Genomic DNA, 26,601 nt, shown 5'->3' on the forward strand with positions numbered 1-26,601 from the left:
ATCCAAAAAGCAACAACATGTTTCTCGTTCATCCGCAGAAGCAGAGTACCGAGCCATGGCAAACGCTTGTTTGGAACTCACTTGGCTACGATACATACTACATGATCTGAAAGTCCCTCAGGTGAACCCGGCTCCATTATATTGTGACAATCAGGCTGCTTTATATATTGCTGCGAACCCTGTATTCCACGAGCGCACCAAACATATTGAGATTGATTGTCACATCGTTCGAGAAAAGCTGCTTGCCGGACTGATCACTCCTTCATATGTCCCTTCCCACGCTCAGTTAGCAGACATTTTTACGAAGCCTTTGGGAAAGAACGACTATACTAGATTAAGCAGCAAGTTGGGACTTCATGACATTCACTCTCCAACTTGAGGGGGAGTATTAGAATAATATATTGTAATTGATATGTTATTATTGTAATATGTTAATTATAACCATACATAGAGTAGTTACTTGATATAGGTAGACAGATCCAAATCAATCCCTAGGATTGGGGATCACGCTATGGAGATTCTGTAATATTGGTAGTATATATTTTGCTGTACTCTACTATTGACAATATACCAAAACCTTCCAACTAAACATTCTTTACAGTAACAGTCTAGACTTTGCTCGTCTTGAGAAGTTGATTTTAAGAAAGTGTTCAAAGTTGAGAGGAAACTTGCATAATCACCTTCGTTCCATGAAGAAACTTTCGTGTCCAGTTGTGAGGTTTTGCACGAAAGGGTGACCCCTGCTATTTGTTCCTTGAAGAAACTTTCATGCTCAAGTCGGACTTAATGATTTTCATACATAGACAAGTTCGACCTAACTCGTTTATTAAGTGGGCCGACTCTAGATGGGTTGGGTTAGCTCAACAGAGTCTGTTTGACACTTTTAATTTTAATTTAGAACTGTATATTTGGACATGATTCACATAACTAATTTTTCTAATTCAGTCTAACAATTGCACCTGATAAGAACATCATTTTCATGGGCATGACACTAGGGGTGGGCGCGGTCCGATTCGATTTCCACCTCAAATCAAAATTGAAATTGGAATTATTTAACTGGTTTAGTTCAGTCTAGTTTTAGCAAAAAAAATTATGAAACCAGCTAGTTCGGTTTGAACCAATTCCGTTTTGGTTTCTGATTTTTTCGGTTTTGGACTGGATTATTATTATTTTTATACAAATTACAACTAAAATTTAATTTTTTTGGGCTTGAAAATTTACAAATGATCCAATTTCATGCAAAAGAGAGATGTTTTGAAATTGGGCTTGGCGAAATATTAATTATGAGATTAAAAATGTAACATTGGATTTGCAATCTCAGACACTGCCTCCAAAGTACCTCCAGATTTGCAACGCCACCACCATCTCCGCCTCTCTCTCTCGATCCCCTTCACATCATCCTTTTTATGCTTTTTGCATATAAATTAGGTCCCTTTTTCGCCTTCAATTGTTCTTCTCCTTATCTTGTACAATCTATGAGTAGTTTGTTGAAATTAATTTTACGAAGCTACAACCATTTAGGTTTGATTGAACTCAATAAGATCATTTTCCTTTTCTTTTTGTTGTTGTTGTTGTTTTTTTTTAAAGATCAATCCATCAATCAATTCTAATTTCTTCTTCATTTTCTCATTTAATTAGGACTTGGGAGTATTTTGTGAGATGCGATATGACAAAGGAAAGCACTTGAGATGACATTACTAGTAAATAGATATGAGAAGAAATGGGCTTTTCATAGTTTGATGTGGAATAGAAGTGGAAGATTACGCGTGAAGGGTAAGCTTTGTTGCAGCTTACGATCCTAAAGGACCCTGGAATTACGATCCTAGTTTATTAGCATTTTGGATGGTGGCTGTAAACCAATATTAGCATAAAATATAATTAAATTGTTGCAGAGGCAACAAATTTGGTGCTAGATGACAAGAAGAGGGTTGGCCCAAGGTTTCTGGATTCCCTGTTTCATACCCTAGCCAAGTAATCTTGCCCAAACTATAACCTAAAGAGGATAAGCCTGCTAAATTTTGCTCCAAGTTTCGGAGTTTAATTCGATTCTAATTAGCGAGGCTTTTGTAAAATCTGTCATACGTACCTACATGGTTCTATATTGCAATTACATAATTAGTCATTTTTTGACCATGTAAGTCAACTATAATAACTTATTTGTTAGTTTACATTCAGGTGAGGTCCTGGACACAAACAGACAAGGCAGCCGCCTAAAGTCCTTAAATTGGGAGGGTCCCCAATTTATATAATAATTTATATATACATATCTATATTATTTTAAAAAACTATAATATATGAATATTATGTTAGGTCCAAACCAATTATTATAAATATATAATAAATAAAAAACTTACCTAGTCAATCAATTCAAAATTAAAAAGTGGAAACTCAATAAAGGCTTACTCATTGTAGAAACAAAATACTTGCCCAATAACTCAATTCAAAATTAAAAGAGGAAGCTTAATAAAGACCCCATTGTTTTTTAAACTTATAGCTTAAATCAATTAGGAAATTTGATTATGTAAAGTTAATTGATACTTTTGATTCGAAAATGCAAGACGAGTGATTATTTGATGTGTTCTTAAAGTTGTTATGTAAATTATATATTGATTGTTTTTTTTATGTTACAATTGTGAATTTTAGTTCATATAATATATTTTTTAACTTACTGAAGAAAAAAAATCACATAAATATACATATAGAGTAGAAGGCTCCATTTAGGATGTTCATCTAGAGCCTCCAAAACGTAGGACCGCCGCTACTTACATTGATGCATGGAGCAATAATGTTAGCTTAGAAGTCCTTGGAGGGAGCTCTGCCTGTCCGGCAGGAGTATGATTCTCCTTTCATGGAAGCTGTAACTCCTGGATGATGTATTTTTTTTTCTCATACTTCTGTGGTTAGAACTTAGAACATGGGCGGCTTGGTTTTTCATCTTCTTTCAATACCAATGCCATCTTCAAGTGGGTGCAGATATCTTTCTCTACAATCACAGCAGTTGAAAAGTGAATCGGTGATTGGTTGCTTCGTAGATTTCGATGTAGGATATTTTTCTGCTTTGAACACTGCATATTAGCTATAACTTAGCTCTCTTTCTCTTTCTTTGTTCATCATCCTGATCTCTAACAGATGACTGCCTCGACTGGGCTGCTGTTTGGGAGTTAGGAAGTTTGGGGAATTGGGCTTCTGTCTGGGGAGTTTAGGAAAATTATTGGGGTTTGGAGTTGGGCTACCCAAATAGTTGGAAGGAGAGTTGGGCCTAAAGGATTGGCTAATTGAAAAAAAAAATGTATATACCTATCTAATATGGTTCGGTTTTAATCGGTTTTTCGTGACATAAACAGAATCAGAGTCGGACCAAACCAGCCCGCTTTGGTTTTGAATCCAGATTGACTTTTTTGGTCAACACAGTATTTTTCAGCTTGTTTTGTTTTGGTTCACTAGTTTCGCCGTTCAAATGTCCACCCCCTAGAATTTTAGGTGAAATTGGGATTCATGAACTCTAATTTAGTTGGAACCAAAATGTAAGAACCCAACCTACATATTTCTCAAATTTTGAACATATTTATTAAGAAAATGTTGGATATGCGATTCAAGTGATTTTTCGAAATCTAAATTTGGACAAAACAAAATTCAAAATCTGAAATTTTTTCCTCTTTTACTTTTCTTTTCACTAAACAAATAAAACTTCATAATTGAAGACAGTCACTGGGTAGATAAGAAGAAGCACACAACAAAACAAATTCATTGCGCAATAATTACCCTATTTTACTAAATATTAAAACAAACAATCACTCTCATAATGCACCAAGCCACTCAAAAAGAATTATTTTAATTTTAAAAAAAGTAAAAAAAAAAAAAAAAAAAAAATCATTATCAAGCTGGCCAAGGGTCAAGGAAGGCCACACTTTATGCAATCACATATCTGCCTAGGCCCTAGGCTCTAGGCTGTACCTACACCCCTATAGGCCTAGACTCTACCTAACACACTCAGGCCTTCTCTGCTATCAGAAATAATAATTAAATAGCGAGGCTGCGCATAATGCGCACTATATCAGAGGCAGGCAGCCCCCACCAAAACGCGCTGTGGCCATCTTAAAAGCTAAACAGAGCATTTGCAGAAACATGGATTGGAAAGTCATTAGTTAGACTTCTAGTATCTTCCTACTGTAGCACCAGAGAAGAACTACTTTTCATTTATTATTTTTCTGAAAATTTTGAGATGTTTTTGTTTTTGTTTTTTTTTAAAAGATCCAAGTTCAGACTGTCGTTATTGAGGGGTCTGATAAGAACAATGGGATAACTAACCATACTAAATCATTTAAGTAATATCATTTCAGCACGCGCTTCTGTACTTATAAGAAGTTTTTTTAAAAAAATTTAAATTTATTTTATAATTAAAAAATAAAATGAGTAGTTGTGTTTTATAAAAATAAAATTTATTATCTGAATTTTTTTTAATTTTAATTTATTTAATATTAAAAAGTATGAATTTACTATATTATTCTCATTTAATTAATAATTTCAATTCTTATATATATAGATTTGGGGAAAGTCATATTTTGTGGCAATCAACAATACAATGTGTTATAATTTACGCTTGTGATGAAATGAGAAAATCATGAATTGATGAAGTTGGGAATTGAGGAAAACAAATGAGTTTGGATTATAAGAGGTCGGAAACTAAAATCTAAAATACCCATGTATTAGTAAACACAAAAAAAAAAAAAGGAATTATAATCCTTCAAATACCCGATTTTAATAAGTAAACATGTCATAACACTAAATCACTAAAAACAACAACAAAAAAGAAGTGAGGGAGGTAAGAATAAAGCTTACTGTTGTAGTGCCTTTTTCATTTCCCCCTCTACTTCTAGGAAAATAGCATATAATTGATTCCGGGTTAAAACTGGCTTTGTTTTGTTTACCAAGAATTTCCTCTGTTTTTTTTTTCAAGAACTTTTTAAGTGGGAGTTCATAGCCTGTTTGCAGAAGCAGAAATCTTCAAAATTCACTCGGTACATATGACAAGACACCTTCTCTATCTCTCTCTCTCTCTCTCTGTCTCTCTCTCTCTCTCCGCAAAACTCAGAATACACAAAGAACAAGCAGAGCAATAATTGGCCCAAAACAACAACATATTTCAAGCTAGTCAATCAAACCCTATGAAACCATGTTGGGTCTCAGAGATATCCTCCTCATTGCTCCAACTCCTTCTTCCATGCACCAACAGAACCAACCCATTTCCTCTGACCTTCCCCTGCCTTCATCCACCACCCTTGGTGTTGGCCTTGGCATTTTCCCTCTTCTCACTGCCACCCCATGTGCTCCACATGCACCTACAACAGCTGAGGTTAATTCTGACAGTTCACATTTTTGGGGCCTCAGGAGATGCCAAGAATTGAACCCTTCTAAGCAAGACATGCTGAATTTTGGCAACCATGGTGCTCAACATGAACAGGTTGTGGAATGTGAAGGTCATAATAATAATAATGAAAATGAAGGTGGTGGTGGTGGTGGTGAGAGTTCTAAGATGAAGGCTTGCAAGGACTGTGGAAACAAGGCAAAGAAGGGTTGTGAGTACGGGAGGTGCAGGACTTGTTGCAGAGGACGCGGCTATGACTGCTCTACTCACGTGAAGAGCACCTGGGTCCCCGCGGCGAGGCGGCGAGAGCGGCAGATGGGGGTGACGGTTGCTGTTCCTGGTGTTGGTGGTGGTGGTGGTGGTGAAGGTTTTGAAATAACTTTTTTATCATGAATTTCTTCATGGATTCATATCTACACTTCCTGTGCAGTGTTTTTGGAAGATATTAAAATAAATCTTCTTTTAATTTATGAAATTAGTTTAAATTTTTTTTATATTAGGAAGGAAAGTTTGATTAGAGGGACAATTTCAGAACGTATGCAAAAGTCATCAATATCCTTGACTGCAGGTTCTTCTGGGTCTTCTTCTGTTGCCAAAAGACCAAGAGTTGTGGTGCCATCACAGAATGCAAGTACAGCCTCTAGTCACCAAGCTACCCTCTTTTTTATTTTTCTTAATTCCATGTTAGAATTGGTTTTGGTTTTGCTGTTACAGTATAGTTGGAGTCACTCAGCAAAGTAATGTAGGCTTTAATCATGTTTAATGAAAGAATGATCTTTTATATCATGTAACCAGAGAATGATTGATCTTTCATTGTTGTCAAAGCTTCAATTTTTGTGTTTCAAACTAGTAAGAATTATAATCTTTGATGAGAATGAGTTAGGTTTCTTGAGTGGTATTCTTACTTGAGTAATTTTTTTCGAAACGGTTGCTATGTGTAATTGACAGACCTAGTTAACTTGGTTTATTTTAAATTCACAGATGCTAATATCAAACAGTCGTTACCAGATAAAGTTCGTGCACCAGCAGTTTTCAGGTGCCACAGAGTCACTGCCATCAGTAATGGTGCAGCTGAGTTAGCCTATCAAGCGACGGTGAAAATTAGCGGGCATGTATTCCAGGGGTTGCTTTATGATCACGGGGTTGATAAGGACAATGCATTCCCATGTATTTCACCATCACACTTGGAAACTGATACAAACCAAAGGAATGGAGACTCTGCTTCAACTCCACCTCTTCCTCCAGCAACTGCCTGTCTGACTTCCACCAGCTGAGGATTGCTGACAGGTATAGCCAATGTCTCCCAGAGGATTAAATTTTCTTTCTGAGTTTGTGGATAACTGATACTCTGTATATATTTATCAACTTCTTTAAGAGTAGTAGAGTGGACACACTGATTAACATTCCCTCGATATAACGGATTGTTGCGTATATCATCAGTGTCAAACCCATTAGAACTGAGAGAAAAAGATTTGGAAAAGTCTTCTCTTTGATGATGAAATTCCACATTGTTGTGCAACCCCAGCCAATTAGCAGGTTTACACCCTGTTGCGTGTTGCAAAATGGAAGTGTTATCTTTCTTCCTCAAAACTTGTCGACTATGTCTAGCGGGTCTACAACTGCATTAGTTAGTAAAGTATCATCACTCACTCTTTAGTCCATCAAGTGCCGAAGTGAATACAAAGTTTACAGTTGTGTCTGATCAAGAAATTGAAACAGGGAAGAAAATTCATAATCTTCTAGAACTACTCTGAAATCAAAGAAAGAATTAGACTGTTTATTAATGAGAAAAGAAAAGGCATGGAATTTGCATTTCTGTTTTCAACTTTAATATTGTTAAATCAAATGTACAATTTTTCCTTTTGTGCATTTTTCATATAATTCTCCACAATGGTTTTCCTAATGAACACAAATATCATCTATGAATTAAGCATGTGAATATATCCTAAATATGATCACTCAGGTAAAATTATGATGTGGGTGGTTTCTTGTTAACATATATATGGCACTGCCTCTGCTCGATAAACTTATGCACCTTTCTTGCTTATTTGTTGGCATTATTTTGTTTGGATAATTGGTTTTACAAACATTGCAGAAACCATTTGTGCTACTCTTTGATGCTTGAAGCACCACCAGCTACATCCTTCATTCTGCTACGATTTAGTATAAATATAGAAGGCACATATGGTTCAGATTTGCTCAAACACCCGGCAGTCCATTTTTTCGGCTGTTAGAACTTTGATAGTGTTGATAGCTTTTATGTAATTACCTAAAAAGAAAGTAGTTTTTAATGTAAATCGCCCGCCATTTTGATTTGGCTATCAAACTTGCTAATGTAAGTGTTGGAACAGGATAGGTGTTATCATGTTAGAATGTTGCATTATGCTGCAATCAATATATGGATCTTTTTGTGGCACTTTCAATATTCCCCCCTTTGTAGGCATGTAAATTAATGGTAAGTAGAAATCCAACCCTTGCATCTGTCCCCACATAGCAAATATTGTCTGTTGGTTGACGTATGGACATGAAGAAAGAAGGAAAGAAAGAAGATGGATCAGATTCACCAGTGTGGGATGTAGAAAGATCACGTTATTCCTTGTTTTACACTGATGTTGGACTTGAAAGCAACTGCTAGTGACATCTAGAATTGTACTCTTCTTGTTTGTGTGTTACAGTTACAACGGAGGCCTAAACCTTGAGAAGGCGAAGGTGAGAGTCGAACTCTAATTGTGGGTGTGGAGGTAAATGCTCACTTCTAGTATGAGGTATAAGAATTATGGATTTAACCATTGGAAAATGACCATTGATAGGGGTTTTTCAAGAAATTTGATAGATATTCGAGCAGGCCCAAACTAATAGTAAGCTGTTTCAGTGACAAGAAGTGTGGATGCACCATCATAGAATCGTTTTGTCCAATCTTGACAACAGTTATGAAGCTGCTTTGATGACAATCTCGACAATTAGTGACAGAATAAACGAGGAACAAAGTTTTTTTGATTTACAATCAATGGGTATGTGACACCAGATGGCATCCCACGTGGTGTTATGTACTAATCAATTTTTAACATGTGGCTAAATGAACAAGCTAATTTTCTAATTTTGACGTGTAAACACTCCGACCCACGTTTATCACTTCTCTTTGTTGTTTGGGTCGTTGAAATCCATTAAAATCCTAATTGAATACCCATTGTTAGCTTATTATAATGAGTATGTATCAGTAAGCTTTTGCAAGTACTCCACCCCTCATCATTCATTTTTGGAGAGTAAGCATGAAGCATTTCTTATTGAAAGAAATCATACTTCAACAACTATTATCTCTAGCATTCCACCATCCTGTAAAATTTGGAGTCATAATTAATAGGCAAAAAATCACTTTTAGACTCTGTAGCTTTTATTTATTTATTTTTAACATTAACGTTTTTATAGTTTTAATTTGATTAATTTTGTCCTTGTAGTTCCAATTCCAAGCAATTAAGGGACAACAATCAATTTAAATCAAATTACTCTAATATGAAAGGGCATTTTGGTCCAATCTTACAGCCCATCCTCAACCACACCACAACTACCCAGCAGCCCCTCCCCAACCACTTGACAACCACCTTCTCCAATCCCTCATCCCCCTCCCGGCCCAACCTCCTCCTAACTCAACTCGCTCCCCACCTTATAGCCATCCCTCTACATCCACCTTTACTCCTTCTTCACTGCCCAACACCTCTCCTCATGAATCCGAGGTAAGGACTTTGAGACTTGAAAACATAAGGAAAGTTAAAGTTCTACAAAAAAATAAACACGGAAAGCTACAGTAGGAGCTGCAAGATTGGACCAAAACACCCCTCCATACTAGAGTAATTTGACGACACAAAAAAAAAATTGAATTGTGTGGAATTCAGACTATATGGAGGGACAAAATTGGTAGTTTAATATTGGTTTTATACCAGCTTTACGAATGAACGGATTCTAATTTCTACTTTCTAGTGGGAATATCACTATTGGCGGCAGCAACGGCATAGGATGCGTTCCCTTTTTATTTTTTGGTTTTTTGTTTCTTTTCTCTTCTGATTGGGCATTGTATGTGAAAAAGTTAAAAGAAAATAATAAAAAAAAGAACAAAATATAATAGGGGCACAACACCGTGGGGTGATTACGATAAAAATCCATCCCGACGACCTCGCCACCCTCAGCAAGCAGGTTGTTGCTGCCCTGCGGTTCACAAACCCAAACTGGGAGCCCTCGACTTCACGGACCAGGACCGCCAAATCCTCTTGAAGATGCACAAGAATTGCAACGAGATGCATTTGGGAAACACCTTGCCCGTTTCTGAAGCTCAATCTTATGAGCTTAACCAAAAAAATTTCAAAGAAAATTATGAAAAGTTGAACCTGGGGCAGTGTTTGAAAGAAGCAAGTGCTGAGTTCAAAGTCTAAGATAATTCAAAATCTACCCAAATTCTGAGGATTTGGATTTCAGCAAAGTGTTTGATAGTATTCTTGCCCTCCATGAATGCTGGGGGAATTGATCCTAAACAATTTCAATTGGGGGAAACTAAACCTACACCCCAACAAATATTGTGTGTTTGAACATTGAGGACCAAAAATATGTGTTTTAGCTAATATAAATGCATGGTTTGTGGTAATATTTGGGTTCTTGGTGATTTTTGATTGAATCACACCGACGAACAGCGCACTGAATGTCTAATCTCTTCGACAACTTCGTCGGTGTGATTCATCAAAAATCACCAATAAGCGTCTGCAATAGCATCAGGAATGATCATTTTTGGGTGCCCCAAGCCATGAGAAAATAAGTGCCTGCAATAACGTTACTGAATTGCATGTATGCCAAGAATCAATACTAGAAAACTGTCAGCCAAGTAAAGAATAAACAAGACCTCTTTTTCTATTTTGGTGAACGAAGAGAAGTTCATTGAACAGCAATTTATTCCAAAAAAAGAGAAACAAAAAACAGTAAAATTGATCCACAAATCTCCAGAGGCTTTCTCAATAGATTCATCCTAAAGATAACAATTGCCAAACCACCCTTCTTTGCACATCCATCAGAGCTGGGTTTTATGTCCCCTGAGTTCCCAATTCATCGCGTTCCTAATAATTAAGGTCTTGGAGAAAAAGGTCGGCGCAAGAGAAAACAATGAGAAAATTCAGTCCTTTGATGCCATGTTGAGATGATTTCATGTAAATCTAATCAATCATTGACACTGAAGTAGTTCCTATAAATCAACCGTGGCCACTTAAGTAGGCTAGCTAGCTGCGTCTCAGAGGACAATTACTCAAAGAGCAGGGGATAAAGGATTGAGAGTCATTCTTATATTTCGAAAATGGACAAAAATTAGTTTCTTCCACTTCTCACCCAAAATAGACTACATTGAACCCCCAGTGGAAGCAATATATGTGCACATTCAACAAAATCAACTTTCAAGGGTAACCAAAAGTCAAGAACCATAAACAGAAAGAGACTGGCCACGTTACGGAGAGTGCCCCAACTCAGGCATGTGTTCTTCTAATGACAAAGCATATATCAATCTAACTAAAAACAAGTAGGCTGCGGAGTAGAAGAACGAAAAATTGAATTTACTTCCTGCAAAATTTTATTAAGATGTTGGATACAAATTAAACCTTACTTTAAAGACAAAATTTCTAGGGTAGAGGATTGCCAAAAGCAAGCTAATACATCTGAGTAAGGCAGCATCAGGTGGCTAAAAATAATTACATCCTCATCCCGTTTCAACATACCAGATCAGAGAGCCTCGATATCTACCTTCCCTTGATACACACTTAACAATTGAGGTACTTCGCCGAGATATCTGTTCACAAATATCTTCAAGAACTGCTTCTCTGCAGGTTTCAGCAGAGAACCCAGACTCAAGTTCTCATTTATGAGACCTTTCAACAGCAGAACTTTAACAACAGAGCATCTTGGGATAAGTCTCCTTTCCAAACTGAGGCTGAGGACCACAGGGTATTTGGCAATCATTCCTGATGACCATCCCATCTTGTTCACTAAAAGATCCATTGCTTGCATTAGTTTCTTCTCCGAGACAATCATACACTGTGGGTTCTTCCTGAAAGCGGAGAGAACGTCATCCTCAGACCAACCCCACATCTTAAGAAGTTCGCGACTTCTATTCCATACCAACTTATTCTTACCACACAATGCACGCAGGGCATTCACTGAAGTAGATTTTTCCAGATTAAATCCCATTTCCTTAACCTCACCCACAAGTTGACCAAATTTTCCCGGATTTACCATCAAAGCGGGAGTACAATCAGTTAACAAAAAAGAAATGCATGGTTGAGGCATACCCGATTCTCTCAAAAGCCCAATATTTGGCACAACATGCTTGCAGTGACTTCCCAAGAAAATCCATGAGTTGCGTTTGAAAACAGCAACAACATTTTTCTTAGAGAGCATACTCCTGAGGAAGTTATAAGTGGGCAAAATCCGATTTCTCAAGCTGACTGCCAAAAGTTTTGGATTAAAAGCCAGAGTTTTTGCTAGGTCCACTTTTGAAATTCCAAGAGAGCTGAAGAACTCGAGCTTTGGCAAAAGGGTATTCTCAGGATCAGCTGAAAGAAGTTTTGGATGTGACCTAATAAGCTTTGATATCTGGGTTTGAGATACTCCATGGTTTCTCAGAAGCTCTAAAACGGAGTCTGCTCTTTCTGGGGATTGCAACTCGACCCACTTAGAAGCTAAAATCGCTCCTTCTGGGGACAACCCACAAGAGTTTATGAGGTAAGTGACTGTGAAATTGTGTTGGTTTTCTGAGATTTCTGAGGTGATGTGTCTGCAGAGCAACTGACTCTGAAGAGAAAAATGTGAGGGTTTTGGATCTCCAACCAACACTCTGTTTGTTTTGGAAGCAAATGTACAAGAAAATATTGAGTGAACCAATCTGAAGGTCTTCAAATTGCAGAGTTGAATCATGTTAGAGGTTGATGATGAACAATTTCTACAGGAAAACTTAAAGCCCTAGCTGATTCTCTGCCTTCAGAAAATATGCAGTTCTCGGCATTCTAAAAAGATCTGAACCATCCAAATAAAATTGCCTGGTATAGGATAAACCATTGCAGCTAGGGTAAGTTTTCTTACCATTTTCACAACTGACGGTCACTGGCTTACTGCTGCTATCCATGGTGGTAGGAAATATTATGCCAGAAAAACCTCTTCAGTCTTCATAGGTACAAATCAAAGCAAAGCAATTACTCCAATCCCAGGCAATAAGAAAACCCAAAAAAAGGGGTTGAATTTCAAACTTGAAAACAGTCGAGGGCATTTGTTTCTTTGGGACGAAGGGCGAAGAACATTAGGGCGATGATGCTTTGGTTTATAGACGCTCGACGTGGTTACTCTCAGGTGCGCCCCAGAAGCAATTTGAAAGCCTCTTCTTGCAATTGGAATTTGGATGTATGAGTTATTTACATTTTACTGTGTGTTGTCAAAATCCTCGTGGTTTTGAAAATTACACCTTCTCCTGAAGTCTCAAATTATTCTCATTAAATCCGATTTTGTTTTGTCTGTTTCCTTGCATAGACAGACTTACTTTCTTTTTATGGGCGTGAGACTCTTGTTTAGGGATTTTTGTGCTTTGAATAGAAGATCTTTTCAACCACCAAAAAAAAAAAAAAAATCTGATTTTGTTAATTTTTCGTCTAAAAGTTAATGATTTCATATATAAAAAAGCTTACGCAAATAACAACTTTAATTTCGGTTCGATGAAAAGAATAGTTTGTAAGGGACTTGAAGCTTAAGTAGTTAAGATGATATATCCTGTCCTTAGTTCAATTCCCTCTTCCTGAATTTCGCTTGTAAAAATCTAAGTACTAAATTCCTTATTATTTAAAGATATTTTTTTATATATAAAATCATCAATTATAGAAGGAAAAATCAATGGAAAAAGGTTTCGAGAAAACAATTTATAACTTTATGGAGTATTTGTGTAATTTCTGGAACTACAAAGGATTTAGTAAAAGCACAAGTTTTTGTGTAAATAACTCTGAAATGTATCTGCATAATAAAATAAATAAATAAAACTTTGAAATGTATAGTATACCTGTCATATTTTATTTTTCTATTTTTGTACTTTAAATGTCTGTTTATCCTTTTTATATTTGATTGTGTTGAGTGAAATGCCTCATTAATCTTTTATCCATATAATGGTTTCTGGATTAACTTTCTTTTGTGTGAGCGTGTCATTGTTACAAATAATACTCTAATAAATTTGAATGACTTTATATACTTGAGCCCCAACTAATAGACTTTAAACAAACGATTGTGATTTTGGGTGGGAAACCTCCCAAGAGAGTTATTTTCTATGTCTCAGACCGGTGAGGATTTCACAATTTATCTAGACAAAACGGTAAGTAAAGCAAAATACACAAATTTATGGAGAATATAACAGACTAATCCAAGCAGAATTGCCTTAAGCACAAAGCATAAAATGAATTGCTAAATCTAGACAAGCCTCAAATTGTTATACTTTGACTTATGCTTAAAAATACAGTCAAAATGATGTTTTAAGGCCAGGCTGGACTGGATGTTTCTGCACTAGAATTGCACGTCAATACCATCAACTAACAGAGATTAGTTGTAAATAAATACCAATGTTGGTATTGGCAAAGCTATAAAAAAGTTGAGCCAATATGTAGGCTGGAAAAGTAAGCAGAACTGCAGGCAAGTACCTGTTCTGGTTGGTTTTGTATGATGTGGAAGCTTTCTATACAATTTTAAGACATCGAGGTATCTTTATAAACTTGTTGAGGTTTTCATATGATGAAAGACCTGACTTCTATTTGTGTTATCTGATTTGCTGAACCAAATTTGTAAGAGAATTCAATCTTTTTTAATTTCTGATTGAAATATCTTGTCTATATTGTAAAAAGAATCTCGTCTTCTTTTTGGTTGTCTAAGCTTTTGTTTGAGTTGGGTTGCTCCCTACAGAAGATTGCTTGCTTGCCTTTGGTAATTGCACGTTCGTGTGATCTTTGATTTCTTTTGATCAGTCTGGACTAATTGTTGAGTTTTGTTTCATTGGTTGTTTGGTTGGGTCCCTTCTCCAGTCCATACATTCTTGTATTTATAAGAGAAAAATGATAATGAAGAAATTTGGATATTTTTTTATTTTAGACTAACCCCCATTTAATGCAAAAGTGGCAAAAGCTTTGTCATTCCAATGCATTGATCATTTTTGGCACCTGCTCATCAATACTCCTGAATGTCTCCTGATCGTTCATTTTGCAAGAACTAGACTGAAGCGAGCAATAATTCTCAGATTCTTCCAGTGTTGGTACCATAAATATCCAAATACTCTGGTAGAAGAAAATATCTGATGATCATATAATAAATAGTCGTGATTCTCAAGCAAGTCTGACTTTAACTTTACAGCTTTTAAGGTCATCAATTTTCCTTGGAGTTTAACGGTGAGGAAATATCCTGAAAAACTTTAACAGCTAAGAAATTGTGAATTTTGGACTGAAACTAATTGAAATAATTTGATTTTTGGATTAAATCACCATTGGTGGTAATTTATTTACTAATTTATCCAAAAATCATGAATTAATTAAATTCCCCTTTGGCTAAATAGTATGGACTAGTCACCATTTTTGGTAAACAAAGCCCAGCGTTTTGTAAAATGAACCCAATAGCCCATTTTGGCTAGTGCATAGGATTTAACCCCAAACAATACATGTTCGGCTAGAATTTAAATAAAAAAATGTATTGTATTATTAATGTATTGTATTATTATTCTATTTTTGATAAGATTCTAGAAATTTGTCTAATTTTATACCGGATGTTTTAGGGGCATTCTCTTATGTGCATTTAGGGGCTTAATAAAATAGTCTCACTTCGTCATCTTTTTATTGCACAAACGCTTATTTACACATCAAAATTCAACACTTCGGTATTTCTCTTCCAATTTCAGCCATAATTATTGTTGTCTCAAAAAGGCTTCAAACACGACTCCAAAAATGCGTGGATGCATAGTGGCTTGGAACGCAATCCTAAAATGTTTTAGTTGCTTGATCGGATCATAATTTCATTCAGAGTGACAATTTTTTTTTTTTCAACAACTCTTCTACAACATTTGACCATTTTTTCCTTGTTGAAAGTCACAAGTTTTGTCAACTTACAAAAAAAACTAGGCCAAAATTGTTATAAAAATGATAGGTTTCCTTTTCCATAAGCCAAATACAAAACATTTATATTATAAATGACATATAAACAAATTAGAAAACTTTTAAGGTATAATGAAATTGAAGAAAAATAAATTAATAGATAAGTGAAAACAAAATAAATTATAAGTAAGAAGGTGAGTTTGGTACGTTGAAGCACATCAAAGATGTTGTCCTAAAGCCTTTGTAGCCTCCCTAAGCGCAAGTATTGATGGTCTACAAGACTCCAAGATACGACCCCTTGTACACAAATTCAAGATCCGTTATGAGCACGTTTATAGACGGATACATAGGTATCTAAGTCACAGAACCGTTGCCAAAATAATAATATAAAATAGAGAATAAAAGTAGAAAAGGAGAGAATTAGTTTGTGGTGGTGATTGTGGTATGTGATATTCTAATGGTGTATTGTGTTTTTTTAAATGTGAAGGAGGAGTGGCCTTTTATAGGCATCCAATAATATGTAACATTCACCACATTAAACTAGAAAATTAAGGCATTCAATATAGAACTCATACCTAAAAATTAAATATGTTAACCTCCATAATAAATAAAAGAAAACAGCCAAATTAATTAATTAAATAAAAGCGGTTAATTTTTAAAACCTTTTTAAAATTCCAACAAAAATAATAATACTAAAGTCCTTATCTAACCTCTGTATCTCTTTAATTGAGAGATATTTGAGGTTGACCCTTGTAGGAAGCAAGTGCTGAGTTCTTCAAAGACTAGGTAGATAGATAAATCAAAATTTTACCCAATTTCTCAGGATTTGGATTTCAGCAAAGTGTTTGGTAGCATTCTTGCCCTCCATGAATGCTGGGGGAATTGATTCTAAACAATTTTAATCAGGGGAAAGAAAACCCTCACTCCAACAAATATTGTGTGTTCGAACATTGAGGACTAAAAATATGTGTTTTAGCTAAAATATAGAAGAAGCAGAGAAAAAAAATTTGGGAGATTTTAGTGGCACCCCATTATTTGCTCTTTGCACCTCACATTTTCTTTACACCCCACTGAATTTTAGTAAAATTTAAAACTACTCACTATACCCCATTTTTCTTCCTAAATTGCCCTCATGAACCTCATTTTCTAACTTACTGTGTACACCCCATCCCATATTATACACCACCCATCGAAAACCCCCTTCTCTTTCAGACACACCCCATCTCATATAAAACCCCACCCAATTGAAAATCCCTCATCTTGCAAACATACCCTATCAGAGGTTTGCAACAAACTCCATCGCACACCCCATCAGAGGTTTGCAACAAACTCCATCGCACAACCCCATCCAATTTGAAACAGAGCCATCGTAGCAAACCCCAACCCCATCGTAAACCCCCATCGCACACCCCATCGTCAACCCCAAACGCCTCACCCCATCGCAAACCACCATCGCCTCAGCATCGCAAACCCTCATTGTCGATCTGTCAAGTTTTCACAATTCCATCTCACCTTAATATCCTTTGAAAATCCAAGGTTTGATTTCAATTTTGATTTTTATATTTATGTTTCTAAGTGTTGATTAAGCCTAGGTTTGACCAAAGTTTGATTTTAATTTTTGATTTCAACTTTGGGGGTGTATAGTTCAAACCTGGTTTTACGAAACTGGATTTTACTTTTGGTAGGTTACCACTGAAATGGTTACATTATTTCAGTGGTAGTCCGCCGAATTTGAACTTGGTCTGTATAAAAATTAATTTTACTTTCGGTGGGTTACCATCGGAATCGTTGCCTTGTTTCGGTGGTAGTCCGCCGATTTTGTTTCCGTTTTTCAGTAGTACTCCATTGAATGTATTTTCGTTTTTCAGTGGTACTCCACCGAATATGTTTATGTTTTACAGTGATTGTCCACCTAATGTGTTTTCATTTTTCACCGATCATCTACCGAATCCTTTACTGAATTTGTACTTAATATTGTTTTTTAGATATGAAGAGGACTCATACTACTGAGGCTTCATCATCTCGACCTGATAGACAACGTCTCACAGCCTCAACGAGGAGACAGAGAGTGGCTCCCCAAGATCACTTTGAGGATACTACAGAGGTTGAAGATGTAGTTCCTACTCATGATAGTAATGTTGATGCGGAGGTTGAAAATGTAGTGTTACTCATGATAGTAATGTTGAGATACATGTTGAGCATACTGAGCCATCTTGAGTAGGTCCCATTGATCCATCTTTACTTACGAGTTGTAAAACTTACATAGCAGCTACAATTTAGAATCGTGGGAAACGATATCTATTAGTTTTATAGGTGCAATCCATGATAAGTACATGTGGAAATGCACGCAAAATCTCAATATTAATAGGGTGTGTCTAAAACAAGTCAGTTACAATATCACTAGATGTCCTATGCCACTCAATATAATTGTGTTCGGATAACTTAGTAAGCAATTGTTGCATTTGTGTTCTCCCATCAAATTCTTTGGTTTTATTTTCGGATCCTAGCATTGTATATTGTCTTCATAGTTGAAACATTCATTGCATCTCTATCCTTCAGGATGACCAACATATCTCTGGGTTTCACCAAACTCTAGACATGTCCACCAATAAGGCATTCTCTTCTTCAGAAAGTCGCCCCACAAATGAATGACCTTGAAGATACTTTGAAATAGGATGGTTGTGTACTCTACAAACCACCTCCAACTTCCAATTATCCCCATCACAAATATTGACACCTTTTAACAAGAATGGACATCCACATTTCTTAGTACCAATGTCCCTAGCACATTTTTTCGTATCACTATTTGCATGCGACCTTACATCAGTTGTCTCACTAGACTTGCAAGACTTATAGTTACTGCTCCTTTCACAAGAAAGTATTACTCGAGGTCTCCTCTTGTCCTTACCTCCATAATCAGACCTTCTAATTATAATTACAATATTATTAACTTCTCCTTTTGCATGAGCCCATTTAAATAATGCATCTCTACCATTAAATATCTACACATAAAACTCATGTTATTTAAAGTTAAAATTTGAAACACTAATGTCACGTTGATGATACTAAAAAGGATTTCATACCAAAAAAAAAAAAAAACTCAAATAATTACCAAATAAGTTATGCATTGATCACTATAGTCCATTACACATTTTGTTCCTACATTGTTGCCTTTAGTAAGGGCGTCACCTTGTTTCTATTCATTCAATAGAAGTAAGGTCAAAATAGCTTACATTAAATTTATGGTCCACAATAAGTTACTGAAAAATAAATATATTTCGGTTCGTTGCCACAGAACTGCATGAAAAAGTTCGGTAATACACCACTGAACATCATTCCATGTTATGGTGGATCTGATCTCTACCGCATCTTAAGTTAACGGCCGGTCAAACACAACTGAAATAGGTGCAACATTTCAGTGGCATCCCACCAAATGTACTTATCGCATTCAGTACTGATGTGTTGAACTCAACCAGTGACCATCATGAAATCCTAAACTTGAAAAATGCCAAAAAATAAATTCATACCTTATTCAAGGCCTCTCTAACTTCAGTCTCACCCTTCATGAATAAATACAAGATATATTTCACTAATATAAACATATAAACCTCGTTAGGGTTGTAGGAACATGATGGTTTGAGAAAAAAAGCCTAACTGGGTTGTAGGAACATATGTGGGGTGTATTGAGCAATTTTAATTTTAAATTTTAATTTTTTTTTATCCTTAACGGTAATTATGTACAAGGGTAAAATCGGTTATTCATGTTTAAATTTAGTATGGGGTGCAAAGAGCAAATAATGGGGTGCCAACAAAATCTCCCAAAAAATTTAGCCCAGCCCTATATAAATTCCTTGTTCTGCCTTGTTTGGGTGGGTTGAGGAAATTTGTGTGTGGAAGGGGGAATGGAGGAAGGGCCTGTAAAGAGGGAAGGGGGATTGGATTTCAAGGTGGGCGGGGTTGGTTGGAGCTACTGGTGGTGCACAGATGATGGGGTAAGGTGATATTTTTTATTTTCAATTTTTATTTTTTTTAAGATTTTCTATTTTTAAGATACCCTTGAAAATGGAAAGACTAAAATACCCTTAAAATAGATGGAAAATTAGATGGTGTTAAAGTGAGAAGACAAATCATGAATTTTGAAAAATTAAGGTGACATTTTGTCACACCCCATTTTTTTTTTTTTAGTGGGAGTGTGAGGTAAAAGAAAAACTAAAACTAAAAATTAAATATCAAGAAAGATGAAGATTGAACATAAACTTCTATTTAAACTAAAGTAATTTACATTGTAATTTTACAAGAAAAATAACAAGAAAGTAACAAACTTTCAACAAAACATTCAAAACTATCCACAACTCTTTCTTCTTGTTTCCTCGTCGCAAACTAAACTTCAGATTCAAACCTTGCAATAGATTCAATAAGGGGTGAGCACTACATGCTCAGTAGGGGTCCTATGTCTTCTGTGATTAGTGAGATTTATAATGTACAATTTATGCAATGCATGAATGAACTTTAATTTTTCCCAACATGTTAATCTATATAATAGGGTAAGCAAATCTGCATGTCCCATACCATTCATTTTACCACTGTGCTTCTGAATGTCCCATTATATAAACTAACACCCATCTCAATTATCACTCAATTCCCCTTTTGCTAGTCGTCTTGTCTACACTATTGATCTCCAAGCCCAAATCACCAAATCAACAATTATACCTCTGATTTCCTAGTCTACTGTGCACACGGGCTCCCCTGAACTTGGTCCCTACAATGGTCAGACTCAACTACACAAAAGATCCTTCCCATTACCCTCTTTTCCATAATTTCTTTGTCAACCCAAGAATTCCAACCACTACCGACAACATATGAACATGTCAATATTAATCAAATTATAATGATAATTGACAACATGTAAACACCCAATATCAAGGATAATAATCAAATAATATTACAAAGCATAATATAGTGTTCACAATATTTAATTAAATCAATTTATGTAAAGCATCCCCAAGAAAAACCCCTACCTCAAATCCCAAGCTATTGTATAACTCCCAGTTGCAAGTCCAAGCACTTTGAGCTTCTCCAAAATCTCACCACACTTAAATTCTCACTCTTTTCTTTCTTTTGTCTACAATTTTTAGGAAACTAACGCAACTTGAAGAACTTATGATATATGAACTATAAGGTAGGGCTATTTATAGCAAGCTAGAGTCGGCAAAGATATAGATAAAAGTTTAATATTGTGCCACATAACTAGCCTATAGATTGCTAGACTACTTGGGTGGCTTGAAAGTAATCTGCCACACCAAATAGCCTTATGTATTGGCTTTGTAGAGTGCTTAAGTTTATATATATAGGGATACCTACTGTTCTTACACCTCATGTGTAACGACCCGGTCCTAAATAAATTGATAATTATTAATTTATGTAGATAAAAGACCATTTTACCCCTAGAATATTTTATTGAGTTTAAAGTTGACTTTGTGACCAGAAAGGAATTTGAGAATTTCAGCTGTACCGTTGCGTAGAGCTTGATGAGATGAGTTCGTAGACACGTAGTGGACTCGATTTGGAGTTGTAACGAGGAAGTTACGATCAAAAGAAACTCAATGGCACAATCGTAATTATTTTGAAATGGGATTTTTATAAAAACAGAAATTTCTCTCTCTCTCTCTCTCTCTCTCTCTCTCTCTCTCTCTCTCTCTCTCTCCCCTTGCGCGCATAAACACCTCCCCGGTTACTGTTCATCCGAACAATATTTCTTCCGCCATCTCCTCTACCGGCCACCAAACTTCATGATATTGGTACCAAAACGTCAAGCTCACATCCCTCTTCCTATCCCAACCCTTCACCACCGCTACCGCTGCCCGTAGTTGCCGGTTGCAGAAAAGTCGCCGAATTTACCCATAACTTGAAGGAGCTCGTTCGGGTGATTCCGGCAACTAAATTCTTCAAACTTGGTATGTTTTCTCATCCTCTCAATGTGTTCTAGCTGTTGGTTGGGTTGTTTAGAATTAATTTCTGCATTTTGAAATGAATTTAAGAGATTAAAGTTTTGGCCGTTTTCGGCCTCCTATTCCGGCCACTTCCTTAGACTTTTTGGGGTAGGCCCAAGAACAAAAGTGGTTCCAAATAGGGTAGGAAGCTGGATTTCCAGTTGTGAAGATTTCTGGTTGCCGAAATTTGATCAAGCCACCCATGAGCTGCCGATGCGTGTGGCGGGGCGTGAACCATTTGTTGGCCGGTCTTTGAGTCGTAAAATCATCCTCATGTCATCCCGAGCACTACGGTATGCTCGGATATGAATTTGGATATCGTTTGATCGTCGATCAGATATGGCATATTTTGTGATATCGAGGTTCGATTGGTTTGAGCCGTTGGACCGTCTTGAATTTAATATATGTTAATCTAGACATTCTTAGGTCGTATGGAATTCGACGGATCGTAAAACGGAGTCCCGGATACTCCGAAAATGCCAACCCTAAGGCTAGGTTCCTAGTAACCGAGTAACCATCCGATCCGGACCAAACTTGCGGGACGTGTATCCTAAACCTTGTGGAACCTATAGGAACTTTCAAATCGGAATTTGGAGGTCGTGTGCCTGTTTGACCAAGTTGGGGTAGTTGGACCCCTCGGTTGACCGTGAGTCTTCCGAGGTATTTTCACCTTTCGGAAGGTATTAAGATAACTTTTTTATCGAATCTTAACTGTTATTTGAGGTTAAATTGGAAATTGATTCGATTTAGGGTTTTCCTTAGAGGTTGTTGCTTATCATTAATTAATATTATTTAATTATAAATAAAGTATAATGTTCTAGTTGTGTGATACGGTATTTTATGGAATTTGTGTGAAAACAAGTGTTGAATAATATTTAAATTGTTCTAGGATCTTTATGAAATTTATGTTTATGTGTATGATCGTTGGTCTAAAAATAATATTATTTTCCTGATTAAATTACGTTGCAGTCTACTATCGACTGGTATCACTATATTAGGAATACATCTATTATTAGTTTAGATAATTGAGAGTATGTCAGTTTGAAGTCCTATACGCACTACTCTATGTACCTCTCCGGATATTGATTACACTGTAAGTACTATCCTGTGATTGTTAGGTCCCTCGTGGTGTAGGTTATCTGGCGTAAGGACAGACCCCATACATGGCGTTGGATGTTCCGGCGTATGGGGGAGATTATGTGATGGTTAGTTCACACGTGACGTAGGTTATCCGGCGTGTTAATAGGCCTCATACGTGGCATTGGATGTTCCGGCGTATGGGGAGATTTTGTGATTGTTAGGTCCCACGTGGCATAGGTTATCCAGCGTGAGGACAGACCTCATACGTGGCGTTGGATGTTTCGGCGTATGGGGGAGATTATGCGATGGTTAGGTCACACGTGGCGTAGATTTTCCGGCGTGTTGACAGATCCCATATGTGGCTTTGGATTTTCTAGCGTATGGGGGGATTATGTGATTACAAGGGAGATGAATAAAGGATTGTTATGTTATATTGGGAAAGAACTACGTGTGGTTTGATCCTTCAGTAAGGGTACGTAGGCAGCCTAGGGTAGTGCCTAGGTGCAACCGTAGACTAAATGTTGTTTTATTGAGATTGGTTCTGACCTTGTCGTTGGTCCTTAAATTTGGGTGAAAACGAGATGTGATTGTGTTAGGAGGTTAAAACCTCGTATGTTGGATATGTGGGAAGTTATTTTATACTGATTATAGTGGGCATTCATAAATTGTCTGAATTCATTATTGGCATTGTTTAGAGTTTGTTTGATGGTTTCGCTTAAGATTATTTGAAGGCCGGAGGCCATCTATGTGAATTGCATGTTGTTATATTGTGCATGCTGCCTGTTGGGATATTAAATTGTAAATTTTGTGCAGGTTGACATTTGGGGAATGTTCAATTTACAAGAGAGACTCTGCCAAAATTTCGCTAGAAAGTCTCGTGCCCTTATTCCTTTTTGGGAAAAAGGATATAGTTTTAGAAGTGGGCCTGACATCGGGGTGATGTCAGATATCCACAAGATTCGTCTCGAGTTCCGAAGAATTTGGGGCGGGTCCTGTCATCATGCCAATATATCCCACCTCATGCTTTAATTGTTTTTGAGGATTCCATTTGCAACACGTCAATCTTTAACAGAAAGCTTAGTAAGCAAACAAAAATCTTTCTAAATGCTTTTGTAAAGTGTGTGTATATAATAAATAATAAATAAGGCTGAAATGAATTGATATAGTTAAAGCCATGCAATAAGATTTGATAGGCTTATGCTAGTTAGTGTTTTTTTTTATTTTTTTTTTGGACTTTTCCAATTGAAAGGGGCGATAGCATATTAAACTCACACACACAACACAGATGCTAGGACTCAAACCCAGGACCTTGTCTGACGGAATAAATACTCCAAACCACTACACTAGTGGGTTCTTTGCATGCTAGTTAATGTTTAGATTCACGTAACATGCCATATATATATATTATCAATTATATCTTTTGAAAACTAATAATTTTAAATAATTAATTTTATGATATATTAATATACATATATAAAAATATGGGTTTCACACATTTCTCTTAAATTTTTCTTTAAAATGATAAATTGTTTTCAAGGTATAAGTTCATGTTAGATTTTTTTATATAAAAAATCCCTTGAAGAAATTAAGTGCTTGCATAACATCAGAAAATTTATTTTCAGGCACTTATTTTCTCATGGCTTGGGGCAATGAATTGCATGTATGCTAACTAAGAATCAATTCTTGAAAACTGTCAACCAAGTAAAGAATAAACAAGGCCTCTTTTTATATTTTGGCGAACCAAGAGAAGTTCATTGAACAGAAATTTATTCCAAAAAACAGTGAAATTGATCCTTGACCTCCCTCTTGATATCCACACATCTTTGCACATCCATCAGTGCGGAATAGATTCATCCTAAAGATAACAATTGCCAAACCACCCTACTTCGCACATCCATCAGAGCCGAGTTTTATGTCCCTTGAATTCCCAATTCATCAAGCATGGCAGATATCGTGTTCCTAATCATTAAGGTCTCGGTAAAAAGGCTAACACAAGAGAAAACCTTAAGATGGGAATGACATACTTGGAATTGGAGCCGATCTAACGGTTCGAGCATATCAAACCCAGATATTGCTTAATAGGCATAAACCCGTTTGACTGTCATATGATAACCAAATTCGAATCCGAGCATACCGTCGCACTCAGGACCACATGGAGAACAGTTTAGAACACAATGGGCCGCCACACCATGGCCCACACGCCGCCACAAATGCCGGCAGCACGTGGGTGGATTGAGAAAATTTCGACTACAGAAAATTCTTGAAACACCCTACAATACCTATACCAATACGTTCAAACCAACAATGGGAACACTTTTTGTTCTTGGACCAGGGCCAAAATGTGACCGGAGCTAGATGAAATCACGACCAAAGCACCAGCCTCATATGGGTATATTGAACAATCGTAAACCTCAAAATCGATTTACAATACTTACATAAACAGATGGAGCACAAAGAGTAGATGAAGTTTCATACCTCACTCAACAAAAATAGCAGTCGGAGTTGCCAAAAACGGTGCCAAAAACTTCTAAAATCACCCAAACTTCCAATCATTCCAGTTTAATTTCCTTCGGTTTTGGAGCTCGGAAAATGGGTGGATTAGATAGAGGACGTCGATACGAAACTTTTGCTACCAATTTCACCTGAGTCGAACACTGGACGACGACGAAATCGCCGTCAGAAATTTGCTGCGTGCGGAGGGGAGAGAGAGAGAGAGCTGATCTGTTTTTAAAATCCAACTTCAAAAAATTTACGATTGTGCCACTGCACTTCTGTTGACCACAACTTCCTCATTAAAACTCCGATTTGGGCCTACTACATATCACGAACTCGTGAGAGCGAGCTCTACACAACGGTGCCACTCATTTCCCCTAGATCCTTCTAGATTAAAAAGGAGTGGTGCTATTTTCACCTACCTGTCCTATTTTTTCACCCACTTTATTTTCCCACCCACCATATAAATTTGAAAAAACATAATCCTATTTTTCCACCCACCATTATTCCTAAAATACCCTTTATGTGCATCCCACCATTGTTTTTGTAAATCATTCATAATCAATGTATGAACTTAAATACAGAACACGAGTTTGGGAGTTGTCTGTGTATATAGAAACCGAGGAATTGAAACTATTTGTGCAAATAATCTCGCAAGAGTATATTAACTTCTAGATCCTCCAACCTTCGATCTTCCTTCTCTCTCTTCCTCATTTCCTGTAAAAAAGATTGGAGTAAATAGACCACACCCGGGGGTGTTGGCCAAAGGCCCTCCAATGCCTAAGTTAGTTCAAGTGTTTGTAGGAAAACAATAGCTAAGCAAAGGGTACGGAGTTGTATGTAGGGTGTGAACAGGACAGCCGGAGCCGTGTGGAGAAAATATGGAGAGTGGAGAGGGAGAGAGAGCTTCAGATATTTTTCTCGAGTATTAGGAGTAGGTTTAGATGTACCTTGAATGATGAATGAGGTCGTCTATTTATAGGAGCCTCGGGGCTAGGGTTTTGTAGAGAATATGATGAGTTTATTCTCTATCCAAATTCATATTGATCGAGTCGAACTTGATAATATCTTAATTAATGTTGTAAATGCATGAGTTGGTGGATGACCACCATACCTCTTAGTATTCCACCGTTGGATTTTATGTAACCTATGCACTAAGTATTTGTAATTAGTGCTTGTAACCTATAGGTATATTGTAAATGATGGTATTCAATCTCCTATCTTGTAAGCCTATAAATAGGTGGTTCTACCAAAGATTAAGACATGAATAAACATGGTGAAACTTTATCTTTAGCATATCACTTCTCTCTACATTTTCTCCCTTTAGTTTTATAACACGTTATCAGCACAACATTGCTCTTGGTATGTTTTCTTTCTCTGAATTTTCTTTCTTCTTATATGAGCTAGAGTCATCACATGGTAGAGTTTCTTTGTACTCACCATCAGACTTCATCATGCTTGTTTAAGAAAAAAAAATTTCTTATTCTTATTACACATGAATATAATGCCATGTTTTTGTTTTTATTTGTTTGTTTATTTAATTTTA

At 36.5% G+C, this 26,601-nt stretch overlaps 2 protein-coding genes across 3 annotated transcripts; one reads left to right on the forward strand and one right to left on the reverse strand.

Annotated features, from left to right (window-relative positions):
• Positions 4,558–7,788, forward strand: LOC18786210 (protein LATERAL ROOT PRIMORDIUM 1). 2 transcript variants are annotated; one of them, XM_020558693.1, is made up of 4 exons: positions 4,560–5,732; positions 5,934–5,996; positions 6,347–6,652; positions 7,461–7,788. In XM_020558693.1, the coding sequence occupies exons 1-3, from the start codon at positions 5,174–5,176 to the stop codon at positions 6,637–6,639; spliced, it is 915 nt and encodes a 304-aa protein (XP_020414282.1). In that variant the 5' UTR covers positions 4,560–5,173; the 3' UTR covers positions 6,640–6,652; positions 7,461–7,788. The 2 variants fall into 2 exon arrangements, with proteins under 2 accessions (XP_007220689.2, XP_020414282.1); XM_007220627.2 differs by lacking the exon at positions 5,934–5,996 and having other exon boundaries at positions 4,558–5,732.
• Positions 10,929–12,774, reverse strand: LOC18787228 (transcription termination factor MTERF6, chloroplastic/mitochondrial). Its single transcript, XM_020558674.1, has one exon. It carries the CDS (start codon positions 12,302–12,304, stop codon positions 11,114–11,116), a length of 1,191 nt encoding a protein of 396 aa, XP_020414263.1. The 5' UTR covers positions 12,305–12,774; the 3' UTR covers positions 10,929–11,113.

This window comes from Prunus persica, chromosome G2 (genome assembly GCF_000346465.2).
Source record: "Prunus persica cultivar Lovell chromosome G2, Prunus_persica_NCBIv2, whole genome shotgun sequence".
Classification (NCBI taxonomy): domain Eukaryota; kingdom Viridiplantae; phylum Streptophyta; class Magnoliopsida; order Rosales; family Rosaceae; genus Prunus; species Prunus persica.

Excerpts from the sequence above, each read along its gene's own strand:
- LOC18786210 (XM_020558693.1), top strand. The coding sequence starts at position 5,174 with ATGTTGGGTCTCAGAGATATCCTCCTCATTGCTCCAACTCCTTCTTCC. Across the intron at positions 5,733-5,933 it reads TGGTGGTGGTGGTGGTGAAG|GTTCTTCTGGGTCTTCTTCT; the intron begins GTTTTGAAATAA and ends CCTTGACTGCAG. Across the intron at positions 5,997-6,346 it reads GGTGCCATCACAGAATGCAA|ATGCTAATATCAAACAGTCG; the intron begins GTACAGCCTCTA and ends TTAAATTCACAG.
- LOC18787228 (XM_020558674.1), bottom strand. The coding sequence starts at position 12,304 with ATGATTCAACTCTGCAATTTGAAGACCTTCAGATTGGTTCACTCAATA.